General features: G+C 32.5%; 2 protein-coding genes across 2 annotated transcripts; one reads left to right on the top strand and one right to left on the bottom strand.

Annotated features, from left to right (window-relative positions):
- Nucleotides 1-215: 215 nt before the first annotated feature.
- On the top strand, nucleotides 216-917 carry Smp_135580 (hypothetical protein; the record flags this gene model as incomplete). Its single annotated transcript, XM_018796823.1, has 1 exon — nucleotides 216-917. The coding sequence occupies one exon, from the start codon at nucleotides 216-218 to the stop codon at nucleotides 915-917; it is 702 nt and encodes a 233-aa protein (XP_018651925.1).
- Nucleotides 918-11,057: 10,140 nt separating this feature from the next.
- On the bottom strand, nucleotides 11,058-15,702 carry Smp_135570 (actin-like protein; the record flags this gene model as incomplete). The annotated part of the gene is made up of 8 exons (XM_018796822.1): nucleotides 11,058-11,424; nucleotides 12,435-12,533; nucleotides 12,573-12,629; nucleotides 12,696-12,837; nucleotides 12,882-13,008; nucleotides 13,046-13,120; nucleotides 15,464-15,581; nucleotides 15,626-15,702. The coding sequence occupies 8 exons, from the start codon at nucleotides 15,700-15,702 to the stop codon at nucleotides 11,058-11,060; spliced, it is 1,062 nt and encodes a 353-aa protein (XP_018651924.1).
- Nucleotides 15,703-16,376: the final 674 nt, after the last annotated feature.

The following is a 16,376-nucleotide window of genomic DNA, read 5'->3' as shown; positions in this document are numbered from 1 at the left end:
ACTTTGAAAATAAATAGAAGTTTTAATCAAATTCGATTCAAGCTTATTTAAAGATTCTCAATTTCTTGATTCTAATAATAAGGTAAGAAGTTTACGCTTCATATAGTTCCAATAATAAATAGTTTGAGCTAATTATTGGTATCATCAACTAATTTTTCCTCATACTTACAGGTCGATGTGATAGTCAAACTATTGGTGGATTATCTGTTTCATCTATGCTCCAAGACGCACATTCAGAAAATTTACGTAATAATCAATTCAATCCAACTGGGTCATCATGTACTCAAAATCAGTTTCGTCATCAAACAACTGGGAATAATCAGTATAATACACAGTTATCAGTACCATCTAACAATCGATTACTGAATGAATATATGTTTTCTACTAATAATAATTCAACTAGTGAATATTCCAATACAAATTATACAGAACATAATCCCGGTGCTACAAATGCACTTGATAGTAACATTCATCCATTTTACTCATCTCATTTACATCAAACAACAAATATTATGCATAATGCTTTATCTAAATCCATAGAACAATCTCAGTCAAATAGTGCTAGTCAGTTAGTACATTCGATTAATGAAGTATCTAATTTAGCAGCAGCTGAAGCGGCAGCCGCTGCCGCTTATGCATACCATCAATATCAACAACAAGCACAGGTTATAAATCGTCAACATTCAATCATTTCACAACAACCACCAAGTGCACATTTAAATTATCAAAATTTATTTAACCAAACTAATCGTTCTTATAGTCATCATTCAGGACAATTAGATGAACAATTATCACAGAGAGGAGATCTAACCCTATATAATAATACAACACATTCAGAAGGACATGATCCAAAAGCTGCTTATTTGGCTGAAACTTATCGAAATGCTCAAATTACACCAGGAAGATTTTTATTTTGATGAATTACACACACATACAATGAAGTGGATGGATACTTTCACCATCCAGCTTTTTGATTTCAAAATCGTCTTTCTTTTTTTAAAAAAAAGATTATTGTATTGTTAATCAAGCCCACAGCATACTGTGAAATCTCGATTTTATACACATACCATCTAATACCATATGGATTACGATGTACACCTATTATTGTTGTGAATAATTATTCTTTGCAGAAGATTGATTTAGTGGTACCTCGCATTATTTGGATTCTTCTTCAAAATTAATGATGCATGTAATATACATTATACAGTAATAATAATTACTATTATCTTATACTTAGTAATTTTTAGTTCCTTAAGCTTAAGAATAGGACAATTGAGAAAAACCAGGATCAAGTTAGTCAGTTATCATATTTTATATTTGTAATGTTTATTAAATTATTATATAATAGTGTTTCTGTAATCTTTCTTTTTTTAATTTCTTATTTGTTTGTATGTTCTTAATTTGTGATTTTCAATTGAAGGATTAATGAATAATTTTGGTAAGAAGTAAACTAAATGTTTCACAAATTTAATGATTATGATGAGATGCATTTAAGTGCAATAAGAATAAAATATTCACTTTTACCACTGTGAATTGATGTTGTACTACACTTTATTATTCAAATTTTGATAATGCAATTTCAAGAAGATAATATGCAATGAATTGGACTATATTTCTCCTTCTAGGCCCATACTTTTCTTTGTAACAATCATGCAAACACACAGACATTCATAGTAATAGATATCAATCATGTCATTACTAATCTTATCCTTCCTTATGTAACGGATAATTTTGTTTGTCTTCCTTGTTAGTTTTTCTCCAAATTTCTACGCTTGTCTTCTCTCATTTGTTCTATTTCTAAACAACACATGAGTGCTAATATTGCAATCTATGTACCAAATACATCAATGATATAATGTTTAGTTCTCTTTTCATAATGATTATTTGTTGTTTTACGAATAAACGTAAAAATGTGCAACAAACAACTTGGAACACTCGTTTGTTCACGCTGTAAGATAGATAAATCTGTATAATTTATTCAACATAAAATAGGTCAATTTGCGTTATGATTTTTTCTTAAATTTACTTTTTTTTCTTTGAATGCTCAGTGGTTTATTTACACATGCCTAATAAGTATAACAAGTATCTGTTTTCCCTGAGATGGATATATTTCTATGGTGTCATATCATGATCTCTCTCGTTTATATAATGATAACACGGACAGTCTTAATTGTTTGATTAATAATTTATAACTATAACTGTTGCATCATACATATATTTTAATCGCTTTTCTGGAGAAAAGCTGTATGTAAACATTTATCGTTTACTATTTTTAACTGATAGGTTTCCTGCAAATCACATCATTATTCTTACTTTTTTATTTTCTGCCACCACGACTACTATTCATTTATATCATTAGTGACTGTTTCGAAAATCCGAGAACTTTTTACACAACTCTGTTATCGAGGAATAATGCTACTTCTTCATGTTGTATGTACTATACTCAAAATTGATGTGTGTGTTTATACTCTCTTTCTCTCTCACTTAATGCACGCACACACAGCACTTGCATGATAATGTTTATTTTATTTGTGGAATATTATTTCTGTTTTCTTTCTTTTTCACTTGGACCGAACAATGATATTCTCAGTTCTGTTTTATTTCTTTGGAGTGAAATTTTTTTAATTTCATTATAATTTTAGACAAACTTTTATTTGGTTTTGCTTAACGAAATGGTTTACTACGAATATTGATGATTATGACACAAGAATGAAATAATGTATTATTATTTCTATAATTTGATATATATATATATATATATATATATATATATATATATATAGAATAAATTTATACATATTATTTGTCCCATTGTACAAAAGCATAAATATTAATAGAAGTTCAAGAAGTAGGAAATCGTTTTTCACAATAACTAGATCCTTGCTCTTCATATTCTTTACGCGTAACTAAGAAATGATTAAATGAATCTTCATTTTGACAAAACAAAACACCACCTTCCCAAGCGTAGGTTTGAGGACTAATGTTGATGTAGGAAAATGAAAGTACCAAAAAAGAAACAGTTAAATACAGGTAATTATTGTGAAAAAGCAGTAAACTTAATTAGTCATAATGTTCATTATTAAAAAAAATGTAAACTAGTGCACAAGAATGTTTACTGGGTTATTAGGTATCATTACCAAGGTTTGACTTGATAATTTCGAATGAATTGAGCATTAGGTAGATTGTTATAAATAAATTAATATATTTGTAATATCCCAATGAGTAGAAAAATAGAGTTTCTGGGTTAGGTTCAAAAATTAGTCGTTTTATCTAGTACAAATAAAGCACAGTATATTCACTGAGCCAAACGATACAAAGCTAATTTTCAAGTCTGTATTGGAAAATAAGTTATGTTGAAACCGAACATACGTTTAAATTTAGTCAAAATATACTAATCCGAAGCGAGAAATCTTTTGTTGATTACCTGACAACTTTTGACGACTAAAAAAATAAAAACAGCAAACCTTGTAGTCGTTATTCAGAATGAATGTTTAGACAACTTTATTTAAAACCACATACAGGGTCAGATCTGAAAAATGTATGTAATCATCGTTATCGGTGCATTTCTCATCAGTACAGTGAGTGGAAGTTTAAATAATGCAATAAAAGTAAAGAACTGTAGGAAGAAAGAAAAAAGTAACATTGTAAAACAGTAGATGGACCTAAGACAACGATTAGTTTTGAGCTATATTTCACGGATCCGAATGAGGAAGCTTATATGGCCCAGACTCATAGCAACTTAATGGATTGACGCCAATTTCTGGTTACGTCATCCTAAACTTTCTTTTATCCTGTTCATAAGTTAACTAAAAATAATATGCTAGGGTATAGAAAGACTAGAAATATATAAAACACGTGGAAAACAACCCATTCAACAGAGGTTAATGGTCCCACCGCACACAAGTGCTTTAGAGATACATATTACCAAATACCCGCAAATGGTGCCTACTTCCCAAATTTAGTAGTCACGTCTCAGTCGTAAACTAATAAAACAAATAACTACCTCATGACTTGGTTGCTGATTACTAGACGTTAGAGTAACCTTGAACTATAAATGGTTTAAGTTGGAGAGAGATAAGCAAGCGCTTATTGTTTAAACAAACAGTTCGTTAACCAGCAGCCCAGCATAAGTGACGAAGTCTCCGAAGCAAATGAAGCATACTTTGTCAGCATCATTCAATGAGATTATTTTCTAGTTGTTGAGGTTGATTAGAAGATTTTCCAGAAAGTGATGAATGTATAGTAAGTTGAGGGGAAAAAGGTATTTCTTTCAAAACCATGTCTTCTGAGAAGTTCAATAAAAAGGAAGACTAAACATTCTTAACGAATATCACTCGAAGAAAACACTCCAAATAACAAGTCATAGTCTTTGATACAATCAAAAAGCAGAAGCTTTTACAATTTATCTTAAAAATGAAAGTTAGTAAAAGAAGAGTACAACTTACTTAGGGGGCTTAAAAACATTTACTGGAAGATCGTCAGGTGCTTGAGTACGAATATCTTTTTGTCTGCAATGAAAATTTACAAAAGAATGTAAATCTAGTAGAACTAAGTAAATAAATATACACATACACCATCATGGTTGTAAAGTTATCACTTATTCAACTAAAAACTTAGCAACTGTTTTTTTTAAAATTTACATTCTTATATACCCATAGATATTATTAAATGAACTTTATAACTTCTGTACAATATAAAGCTTCATATATGATGGCAGTTAATTGTCTATTAGACAGATAAGATAATTTCAACCCGAATTAAAAGATAACTGTAATTAGCTGCTTCAATTATATTCAATCAAAGCAAACGAGTACATGATATTCTAAAAAAAAACTAATTGTAATTCTGCTTATATTGAATATAAAAAATCAGATGAATGCAAATTTAAACGATTAGCTCAAGATTCAAAAATTTCATGCTCTAAAACCAACAACGAAACTAGTAAATAAAAACAAACAAACACGATATTGAGCAACCGTTCACCAATTGTCTTCAGTGAGTTCCTATCTCACAACAGACGTGGTTGAACTCCACTGGTCACTGCTTTTCACTAGAACACCAGGAAATACCTCATGGAGCCAGTCACTTCCAGGTTTTCCATGGTGGTCTAGCTTCGATTGACTTATGATTTCAACTTTATAAAATATATATAAATAATTTAATTATTTTCTGAACTGAATTTAAGTAGTAAGAAAGATTTGAATAATTGTTTAGGGTAATTTAGAATAGATCTACAATTAGTATTAACTCTTGAAACAAACATTTAATTTCATAGTTTGAAATTAGAAACACATTACTATTTTATGAAAAGTTTGTCATGATTTTTATTTGGAAAAAAATTACAATTTGATTATTGTTACTATCATAATTTCTCAGACAAAAAAACACACCTCAGTCTGAATGATTGACCTTATTCACATTAATATTAACCTGGTACAATCAGGTTGTACAAATTATAGAAATGCATGAAATTATTTAGACTAAACAGATTAATAAGATAATAACAAATTAGTATAATGGAGTCGCATCTTAAAATCTGAACTTGATGTAACTTAGTTATCAAGTAGAAATTTTGTAAAAAAAAGTTAATAACACTACCCAACTACTTAAACAGTTGAATAGATAAAAAAGGAAATAGAACTTGGGATCTAATGGTAGAAAGCTAAGTGATTTAATCTACTTAACCACTTAGAACCACACCCTTTGTATGTTAAATAATAACATTATACGGCATAAATTGTGTGGAGTTGGTTGGGAACTGTAAAAAACTTGATTTAGGTAATTGGTAAAAAGTAACTAACTCGTGTCCTTATGTGAAAAACGAACAAACAGATAGAACCATTGCATAGATTAATATTGATAACTCCAATACCAGCAATAAAATAGAGGACATGCGAAGAAGGAACGTAATTCATTCATTACAGAAAATAGAGATTGATTATTACAATGCCATTAACTGCGTGCTTCAGCGAAGTCTCCTAAAACAATTCAATCATACATGTTTGATAGTACTGTATACTAAATTTACATATTCTCTTGAAAGTAAAAATTTGCCAGGTTTTACGTAGTGTATGAGACCATCAGTAAACACAAGATTCAACAAATACATTTTAAGAACTTCTTGAAAATAAAATTTTCGATATTTCATCTATAGTGGAATGTTAAGAGAAGAGATGAATAGCTACTAGCTATGCTTCGGTACCTTCATTTCACAACTGATTTTCTTTTCTAGCGTCGGCTACTCCGAAAAACAAACACAAGTCTTATGAGGAATGCTGATTAGTAGAGAACAGAGAAGACTGATTCAACGAAACAGTACATGCATACACTTACAACAACTCGACGAATGGGATGAAAGATTTGCACATCAAAAGAACTAAGAGGTAAATGTAAAGTGGCATTTTTTCATCGTGTTGAAAATGCAAGTCAGTCGGTCAGTCAGTCACAACGTAGAACCTGGTACGTATGTACAAAGAGATGAAATTGTTAGGACAAATCCCAAAATACTAAAGGTAGTAACAGTACCAGTGCTAACAGAAAAGATTAGGCATCGAATACACAATTGAAGAAAATGTAAATCAGTAAAATAAAAAGAATTATGACGAACTCGGAGACTCAGAATCCAGGGGAAGACAGAGAATGGATGCAACTTGGCTACTGCAAACCATTTTGACCCATGTCATTCAAGGTCTCTAAACATTGGTTATGAAAACTACACAGACCACAACAAGGTAGTCTACACCTGTTAATATGGCTTAGTCCAACTGTCAGTGACTTCTTCATGGACTGATGAGATGTTTTGGTTTGAATGTTTATACTAGTTTTATCTCTGTCTACTCCCAACGACACACAACATCGCTCGTCGATGTAAGTGTTGGTTGGGACGTGTGCTGCGAGTGCCCAACCACTTCTGTTGATAGAGATTTACTACCTCATCGATTGATTTGCCATCCTTATGTAATACCTTATTGTCAATTTAGGTGTTGCTCACTCGGTGATTCCAAAATACACGATCAATGCTTCGAAAATACTTACGATTGAATACTAGTAACATACGAATATCGTCAATTCTCAATGTCCATGTTTCACACGCGTAAAGTGGAACGGGGCGAATTACTGTGCAGTAGACGTTTCCTTTGGTTGGGAGATGGATACATCTTGTACGCCACAAGAGACACGGGTTGGAAGGAGCCGATTGAGCTTCCTGGATCTGTGTGGAGATTTCATCAGACACCAGACTATCAGGAGTGATGAGATTCCTGAGATAGGTTGCGTGGTCGATGAGTTCAACTACTTCTATGCCTTTCAAGAATTCAGGCGCTTATGCAGGCCACTTGTGAAGTAGTATTTGGATTTCGAGAGAGAGAATCGCGTCTGAAACATGTTTGTATTGTTGGTTAAGGTGATTGAGCGACTCTATATTTTGTGTATTGTAATTCTATTGAAATAACAATCCGTGAAAAGTCATATGATGAAAGCGTTATCTCTAAAAGCATGTTTATGTCATCGTTAAATAAAGGTAGGGAAAGCGAACCACCTTGACGAATACTACCTGAAGTAAACAATTCCAATGAAACCTCGCCACAAGCTGCAACTTGACCATTAGAGTTCAAGTAAGGATCCTGTACAAGGTCAGTGTACTTTTTTGCAGGCCTCTTAGTGATAGACACAACCACAGAACCTCACTATCAGCACAGTCGAACACCGCCTTAAAGTCAAGAAATGGAACTTTAGTCGGATATCGTAAAGTATGTCAATGTTCCGGAACCGACGGGTGAATATTTAGTCTATGCATCTTTGTCCAGGTCCGAAACCAGCCTGGTTTTCTTGGGTTTATGCCTCACAATCACTAGTTAGACGTCGAAGTATTATTGAGGCCAATATTTTAGATATTATATTAGTGTTATGTGAACCGCTAATTAACTTTGTGGTTGTATGAGGAATCGAAGTCTTAATTAATTCGTTATAAGAATATAAACAAGTTGACAAAGTTTATAAAAAATGAATTCGTGACATATTGAGTGTTCGTAACACGCAACTAATATACAGAAACTCAACATGTAAATACATAGATGATTTAGAAGTATGTTCTTAACGTTTCTACGATTAATCATCTATTATAATAATCCCCGATAGGATTTATAAAAGATAATGAGGGCTCACCAAATATTAACTTAATGTTGATTTTCAAATACTAATAGTATATTTAGTTGAAATTATCTTGAGTAGTTAACGTACGAAATATACAATATGTATAATTGCACATACGATGAAGCAATAAACAAGTGAGTAGTTCCAAACTAATATTGAAAGAAAAGATTAACTCGTAGGAGGAAATTGTCTCATAACTTGAAAATATATGACCGCTTAAAATGATATTTACTATTTTATATACTAAAATATCTTAGATAGATAGGATACATGAGTCTAATAACGGTTTCGATCATACAGGACAGTACTTATCAGTTGAGGAGGGGTATAAAGAAGAAACATTATTATAAGAATGTCATGGAACTGTATGTAATGCTTTTTGTTCGATTCAAATTTGATTTTCTTCATACATGGATAACAAAGGATAAACTTTAAGAAATTAGGTAGTAAACACCAGTTATTTGTTTTTTTGTGTCTCAGCAGTTTACATCCATGACAGTCTTGAGGAATAGAGTTAAAACCCCACAAAGAGAATAGTAGTTTCTATACCATTGGACTTAAGACACCTTCGATCATGATCGGCTCATCATTTAATCACAATTATCATGTGTGTAAATGCCAGCAACTGGTTAGAAAATCCACAACTAATCTTTTAAGACCAGAATAGATTCAATATGATTGATCACTAATGATGAAGGTAACACTTACTGTCAGAGAGTATTTGTGTTGATTATCACTTTGTAATTCACCAGATATCTCATTATCTATCATTATGCCTATTTTATTTGAAACCTTGGTTAAATTTTTATGTTTTATTCGTAAGTATTTGATTGACTTGCAAAGATATTCGGATTTTGTTATACCACAATCAACGTGATGAACGCAAAATGCAACACACTGCTTGTTTCATGAAGAATTTTCGGAGAAAGCTTATACGACCTATTTTGGCGCGTAGAGTCAAACGTAATAATACATGTTCGGACTACTTCATCAATCGATTGAAAAGTCACACAAACTTTTTTTTTTACATAGGATATCAGACAGACTTAGATACAAACACGTATACATACAAAACGTTGTCGGACCTCCCAAACTGATGGACACAAGTGTGCACACCTTGTCTACAACATGAATTATGCATAAACACAGACGTTGTATTGTTTTTAGAATTGATTTAAAATGACAGGTATGAATTAACACACGTCATATAGAATACAACAAAATAGATGGATGTATACGTCAAATCATGAAAACCAAAAGAAAAATTACAACAAATATAACCGCGAAAAAATAGACATATCTCATAAATAATAGTTAAGAGATTATGTGCTTGAGAGAAAAGAATTTACTGATTGAAGATTAGACACTAAAGTGTGATTATTAGTGTTTATAACAAGAAATTTACTGGCTACTGCAAGTCATTAGCAGGTGTAATTTGATCTAATACGAGACTCTATAAATGAGCTTCAAAGATTGACTCACATCCCGGTTACATTATTATCACAAAAGAAATATATTTTTATACGTAAAAAAGTACATGCATATGTATTCGGTTATATGCCAGCTTTTGTGTAAGGGCGAGTGATACTGACCTGCTGCTAGGAATAAGTTAGAAGGGTAGTTTCCCAGCAACGAACACAGTGGTTGACATTTTAATGCTGCAAAACCAATGGGCTCCATTGAACTGATTAGTAACAATTATGATCTATCTAAATAATAAGAATTTTAGGCATATTATTTCTAAATTCCATATAGCCAGTGCAACACAAGTTATTGTAGAATAGAACGTCATCGCTTTATCCACTTAGCTACTGAGTCCAAATAACCACTTACTTGTATTCGATTCCCAGAGTGAACAATAAATCTGGGCTGCAGAGTAAGTTAATCTAAGTAAATGGAACCCCATAAAATTTTCCAGTAGCAGTAGACTTTAACTATTAAGTTTTGATTAAATATTAAAATCATGCTTATAACACCGTAATAACACTTTAAATGTATTGTGATGAGCGAGAAAACAAATGGGGATAATCAAATATATTGGAATACAAAATTATAGAATCTCTTAGTAAAATCTGAGAACCATACAGTAATATTTCATTTGCAAAATATCCATCAATTGTCTCCGACTTTGTTGTCCCTTCGTTTTCATATCAATTACTTTCTGTTCTCGTTCTCTTCTCTTCGACTTTCTCAACCTTCTGCTGTCAGGCATTCCACTTCCGAGTGGTGATACATACTACTTATAGATGTCGACATCAGTAGCACACATCACAGTGCTAGTCATTTTTTACTTGAAAACTCGTTTGCATGGCTAGTAAAGACCTGTTTATGGATATGACTTTAAGACTGAAAAAGTGTCTTTTATGGCATAAGTTATTCAGATTAACAGATATATTTGGCTGAACTCGTCAGAGAATAAATAATTTTTTTCTATTAAAGAGTATTTGCAGTTAATTTTCATATATGAATGAAAGTAAACAGGATCATCATGCCTAAAATATCTTTGATTACACTGACTGTAGTGCTTTTCAAGCTTAAATTTTGCATTGTCACATAATCTTATTACATTGAGTAAATAGTTATCTAGTCTGATAAAAAGGCCATCACAGATATTTTAATATAAGATCGTTTGGCTACTTAATCCGTGATTTAAGTAACTCATCAATATATTTGTAAAAATAATCTATCTATGAGAACGAATTCATTTAGTGAAGTTAACATTTCCACCGAAGTTTTAGATCAATGGTTTCATCAGGCTTTTGACAGCGATAAATTTCATGAGTTTATACAGATACCAACATTAATTTTAGCATCATATCATATGTACCGCGTAGAATGACAAAAAGCTAAATTAATAACAATTTAGTAGAAAATTTACTTGAGTTCGCGTAAAATCTAATAAAGACTTACAATCTTTCTGCAAATCCTGGAAAACATGCGTTGCCACCCATAACCATAAAATTTGCCCAAGCTCCTGGTTTTACTGCAGCCGGCAATCGTTCACTCATCAGGTAATGGATAGCTTCTGTAAGCCCCATTTCTTGATAGCCCACATCAGATGGATGGAAAATCAATTCAGGAACTGTAAATCGCTCATTATTCAAACGTAAAACATATCCTTGCTGTGAAAGATTGGAAGCCCGTTGTTCTGATTTATCATTACTACTATTTTCAGAAACCACTGTATTTGGATCACGAACATATCCACGGTGTACATCTACATAGTTTGGTAGTACATATTCTCTTAAAATGCTATTTGATTTTTGGTTTGATCTATGTAAAAAAAAGCATAGGTAGACAAAGAAAACTACTAACAAATGTGGCTTGACAGTTCGGTAGCACTCAAAAAAAATGGATTGATGTGCAGCTATCTATCTACAGAACAAGGTATTATTATTCAATATAATGGTCAACAGTATTTACAGTCTTTTTTGGTTGCATATTCTAAAAAGATATTTTTATGGAACATCTTTCATAATTATTTCAAATAAATGTAGGATTTTGTGACTTATGGGATGCTTTGCACGATAAGAAGTATCACTATATTCAATGTTCATATAATAAAACAAAATTAAATGGAAAACGAAATTATGGAATGGATCACACAAACATACAACACTTAAGAAGAGTAAAGTCGGACAATATTTCTTCTGCCTTTAGTAAGGAAGAAAAAAACAAGATAGATTGAATTCTACTTCGTCATATATATGTGGCAGACTTGAAGATTTGAACCGAAAACCTCAAAATGAAATCAGAGAATTGAGAGATGTTCTCAAATACTAGTACAGTTTAATTGCCTTTTATTCTATGGTTCATATGGAATAAGTATCTCAGATTTCTCAATAATTCCACCAATAAACAAATAGCTAAAAATGAACACATGTACCAAGTTCGGTTAAGAAAATCCAGTTATGCAAAATCATTTTATCCACTGACAAGTGACTTGTATCGTTTTACAAAAACATGCTAACAGTTTATGATATTAAATAAATGATTATACCAACAAATGAACAAAATACTCAGAAGATAGTGGTCACTAACCACAGAGAGCTTCACACCGCCTGTGCACAGTGAGTACTTTTGGAATTAGCTGTACACATAGAAACATCGTGTCCCTGAACCTTTTAGTTAATGTTGGAGTGATCATTTTGGAACGAAAATCATGTAGAGATAGTGCACGGTACTAAAAGTACAATAATTAACAAGTAACTAAATCTCCGCTGTTCCTAAAAATATAGCATACAGTACCACGTTACAAACGACAGTATTTTAAAAAGACTCACCGAGAAATCTTCATATCTTGCCAAAAGTCAGTAGATACATAACATACATCTTCTTTGCACTGATTCATTATATATATCTCACTTCGAACATCCAAATGTCTACGGAGAGCAAATTATGGTCATAGTTATAAAACTTACCTATAGGATACAGCCTCAATCAAACGATTTGTAAGAATTTTCCCTCCTACTGTTAGCCTTGAATAGACAATGAAAAACAATTTTTAGAAAGACAATAAAAATCCTCATTGAAAAGGTAAATACCGTATAACAAAATCTTTCATAACAAGTCCATCAGCCATAGGTACAATATGCGTAAATGAGTATCCAGAGTCAATAACTATACAATATCTTGAAAGACGTTGAGCTGATTCACTTCGATATTTGTAAGCGCTGAGAAATGCAGCTAAAAAATCAGTTAGATGTATATAATGTTGGATTAACACTTACGATTTGTGCGGATCAAACCAGCTACTTGATAATCTTCAAAAAAGATTTCATTCATAGCTTCTTTAGTTGATGAAAAATTGAAATACGGCTCAGTAACAATAAGGTTATGATCGGAAAAGGAATTTTGCTGGAAAAAACATAATAAGAGGATAAAAACTACCTACAGAGTTTGTTTTAACTATGCTTTTAAGAGTTGTGTCCAAAATTTGACATTGAACCTCCCAGTTGTTAATGTAGCCCTATAAATAGGAAAGGTGTTCTGTATAAGTATATATTTAATGAATGGGGATTCTTCTAAAAAAGATATAGATTACGTCAAATCCTTTATAAATGATAAATATTCTACTGTGTAGCCTTTGGTAATGATGGAAAACAATGTGTGACTCTTGTAATAGTAATAATAATAATAATAATATAGTTTTACAAGGAAGTTGTCCACACCCATAACTACACAGGTGAACGGTGAGAGAACCAAATAGCAATCATAGGGGAACGTAAAGTCGATAAGTCTAATTACACTGGACAATGAACGTGAAAGTTAGTTAAACCGAACATGCATAGTTACGTAAAAACATGGAATTACTTCATAAATAAACACAAACACAACTATGAAAGTCAAATACAGTTATAAATGCACGAGAATTTTACTCACATTTTGTTTATCAAACGATGAAGAAAGTGAAATATCATATTTTGAGCTACAACTGATTTTAACTTTTTAATATATATTAAAGCATAGGTATTTTCTAATAAGATAGACTGTTTTCATCAGATATACCTAAAATAACTAGTTATTTAGTGATTTAAATTTCACGTTTATGGACGGTAAATTGTTTAAACGTCAATCAGTCTATCTTATTAGAAAATAACTATGCTTTAACATATATTAAAAAGTTAAAATCAGTTGTAGCTCAAAATATGACGTAGAGCGGTAAAAACTACTGGTAAGAGTTACTTAAGACTCGTTTGATGGAAAACAACAAAAGGTTTATGAACTATCCCTACATCACAAGACCCTGTATAAGTGCATTCTGTGCATATACGGCGACTGTAAAACTCACATGCAGGATTAAGTGATTCAATACCTGCTAGTATAAACCTACTTTGCAGATACAGATTACTTAGTTGGGGTCCACGTAACTATCGTAAACAATGGTTGGATACTCTGGGTGAGATTTCTCAGAATCGATCACAACGGAGTAGGTGCATACACTCTTTGTCTTCTCTTAAACCGTGAGATTAAAATTGCTTCACATTTGTCTTTCTTCCTGTAGTATATCCTTATATACAATTTTTCTTTTATATATTATAACCATTAAATTAACTACTTCTACGAATTCGGTGTTAATCTTGTTGTGCTAATGAGGTACAGAAACTTGAACCGGTGCATATATGTGCCTGGTTCTACGTTGTAGCTGACTGAGTATAAATCTATTATTTGCTTAAAAAGTTTTGGAACTATTAGCCACTTTTTTGGTACTATCACTATTTAATCAGTTGGAACCGGTGTAGAGACTGGCAAAAATATGATTTTGTCCAATTTCTCAGACTATATCAGCACAGTGAAATGAAATTATTAAGGCAAACGCCAGAGAATTAGAGGCGGCGGCAATAGAAAAGATTAGACGAATAATACGTCTCAAGAAGAATAAATTGGTGGAATAAAAGGTATAAAATAACTTTTAAACTTTAAATGAAGACAACGAGTAGGTGCATCTGTGCAACCCCTAATGACCTTGAATCTTTTCATTAAAAATCCCCAACCATTTGTTATGGTGATCACGCGAACCACGACCGGGTAGTCTTCATCCACTAAGATGGCTCAAATTAGTGGTCAATTACTTTATGGGTTGATGCTATCTTGATTTAAGAGTCTCTAGCTTTCTACCAACCCACTCCTACACCGGCTAACATCGCGCACCGAGATAGATGGTAAATCGGCATAGGTAATACATGTACCAACCATCTTAGTCGATAAAGATTCACAACTTCATAAACCGATTTGTTACCTTGCCTAGTACCCTATGCCTTAGACCAACACCGTTCATTTAGTCGTCCCACGATATCGAAGTAATGCATTGGAAACAACAGTAAGTAATAACTTACGAATATCCTCCATTTTTAAAAGCTATGTTACACAGCCATAAAGTAGTACCGAGAGAACTATTGTGCAGTATACACGCCCTTCTGTTTGGCAGACGGACATCTCGCTCACACCACGAAAGACGTAAGTTGATTAACGTCGATTGGCCTCCGAATCCATGTCAGACATAATTATTATTGATGTTATGCATCCCAGTGTGTCATAATATAGGCTTAAAACCACAGTCGTTGTATAACGGACAGAAACAACATTAGGCTGAACAAATCAAACTAAGTGACGTCTGCTATGGTCCGTGAACGAGTGGTGAAAGCAAACGGTTACAACTTTGGGTCTCGAATTCATATGCTTATGGAAAAGCTACTTTTAGACCACTAATTACACAAATAAATGGGAGCACATTGAGCTTAAAAGAGGAAGAAACGGTTATTTAGGAGAGTAAATGAAGCATTTAACCAAGCATTAACGTCACAATATTTACTTTTTTGAATGGCATGACACAAAATAAACTCGACAAATTATTGCATTGTTCAATTTCATTTCCAACGAATGTACGGCCACCAAGCGTTTTCGATTTGAAAATGGAGTTATCAATAATTCTTTTGGAAAATAGGGGCAATTATACGGAAAAAGTAAAAATTACTTAGGATGAGGATCTGTAGAAAATCCAATTTTTAGTGATCCACCACCCATATCGAGTATCAACGTTGGTGATGCCATTATTATAATGAATTAGAACATATATTTAGGGTCATTGCACGAGCTAAAAAGGAATATAGAAGTGGAGAAGATAGAAATACAAACTAATATACTACCATTTTAAAGAGAAAAGTGACCAAATTTCACAATATATACACTTCACAAATAAGTCTTATGCAGGCTACATTACTGCTTCTAGGTGGTTTTTAATGTGTTTCGATTTGCGAATCTACATTGCATTGCTTTCTTATTTTCTTTTAGGTCCTGAATACAGTATTATTCCACACATTTGACTACCCTAAAAAGTTGATTTTTTACCAGCTTTATACTTTACGCTTAGTTTATTACTTCCAGTGTGAATCATTTTTCATCTCTGCTTTTAGTCAGTTTAGTCTCGCCGTGTTGTAGTGATTTGTGACAAATTCGACAAACAAATTATTAATTATAGAAGGGGTTTTGTGGAGATTTAGTATTTTATTATAGTTGAAAGCGTGAGTCAATTGAAGCTAGACCACCATGGAAAACCTGGAAACACTGGACGGCCGTTTCGTCCTATTATGGGACTCCTCAGCAGTGCGCATCCACGAACCCACTCTCGCGAGCGAGATTCGAACCCAGGACCTACCAGCTCAAGTGAGAAGCATTGACCAGTGGAGTGCACTCCACATCTGTTGTGACATAGGAACACACTGATG

This window comes from Schistosoma mansoni, chromosome 4 (assembly GCF_000237925.1).
Source record: "Schistosoma mansoni strain Puerto Rico chromosome 4, complete genome".
Lineage (NCBI taxonomy): Eukaryota > Metazoa > Platyhelminthes > Trematoda > Strigeidida > Schistosomatidae > Schistosoma > Schistosoma mansoni.
Note: the sequence above shows the minus strand (reverse complement) of the source record. Positions and strands in the feature narration are given on the sequence as shown.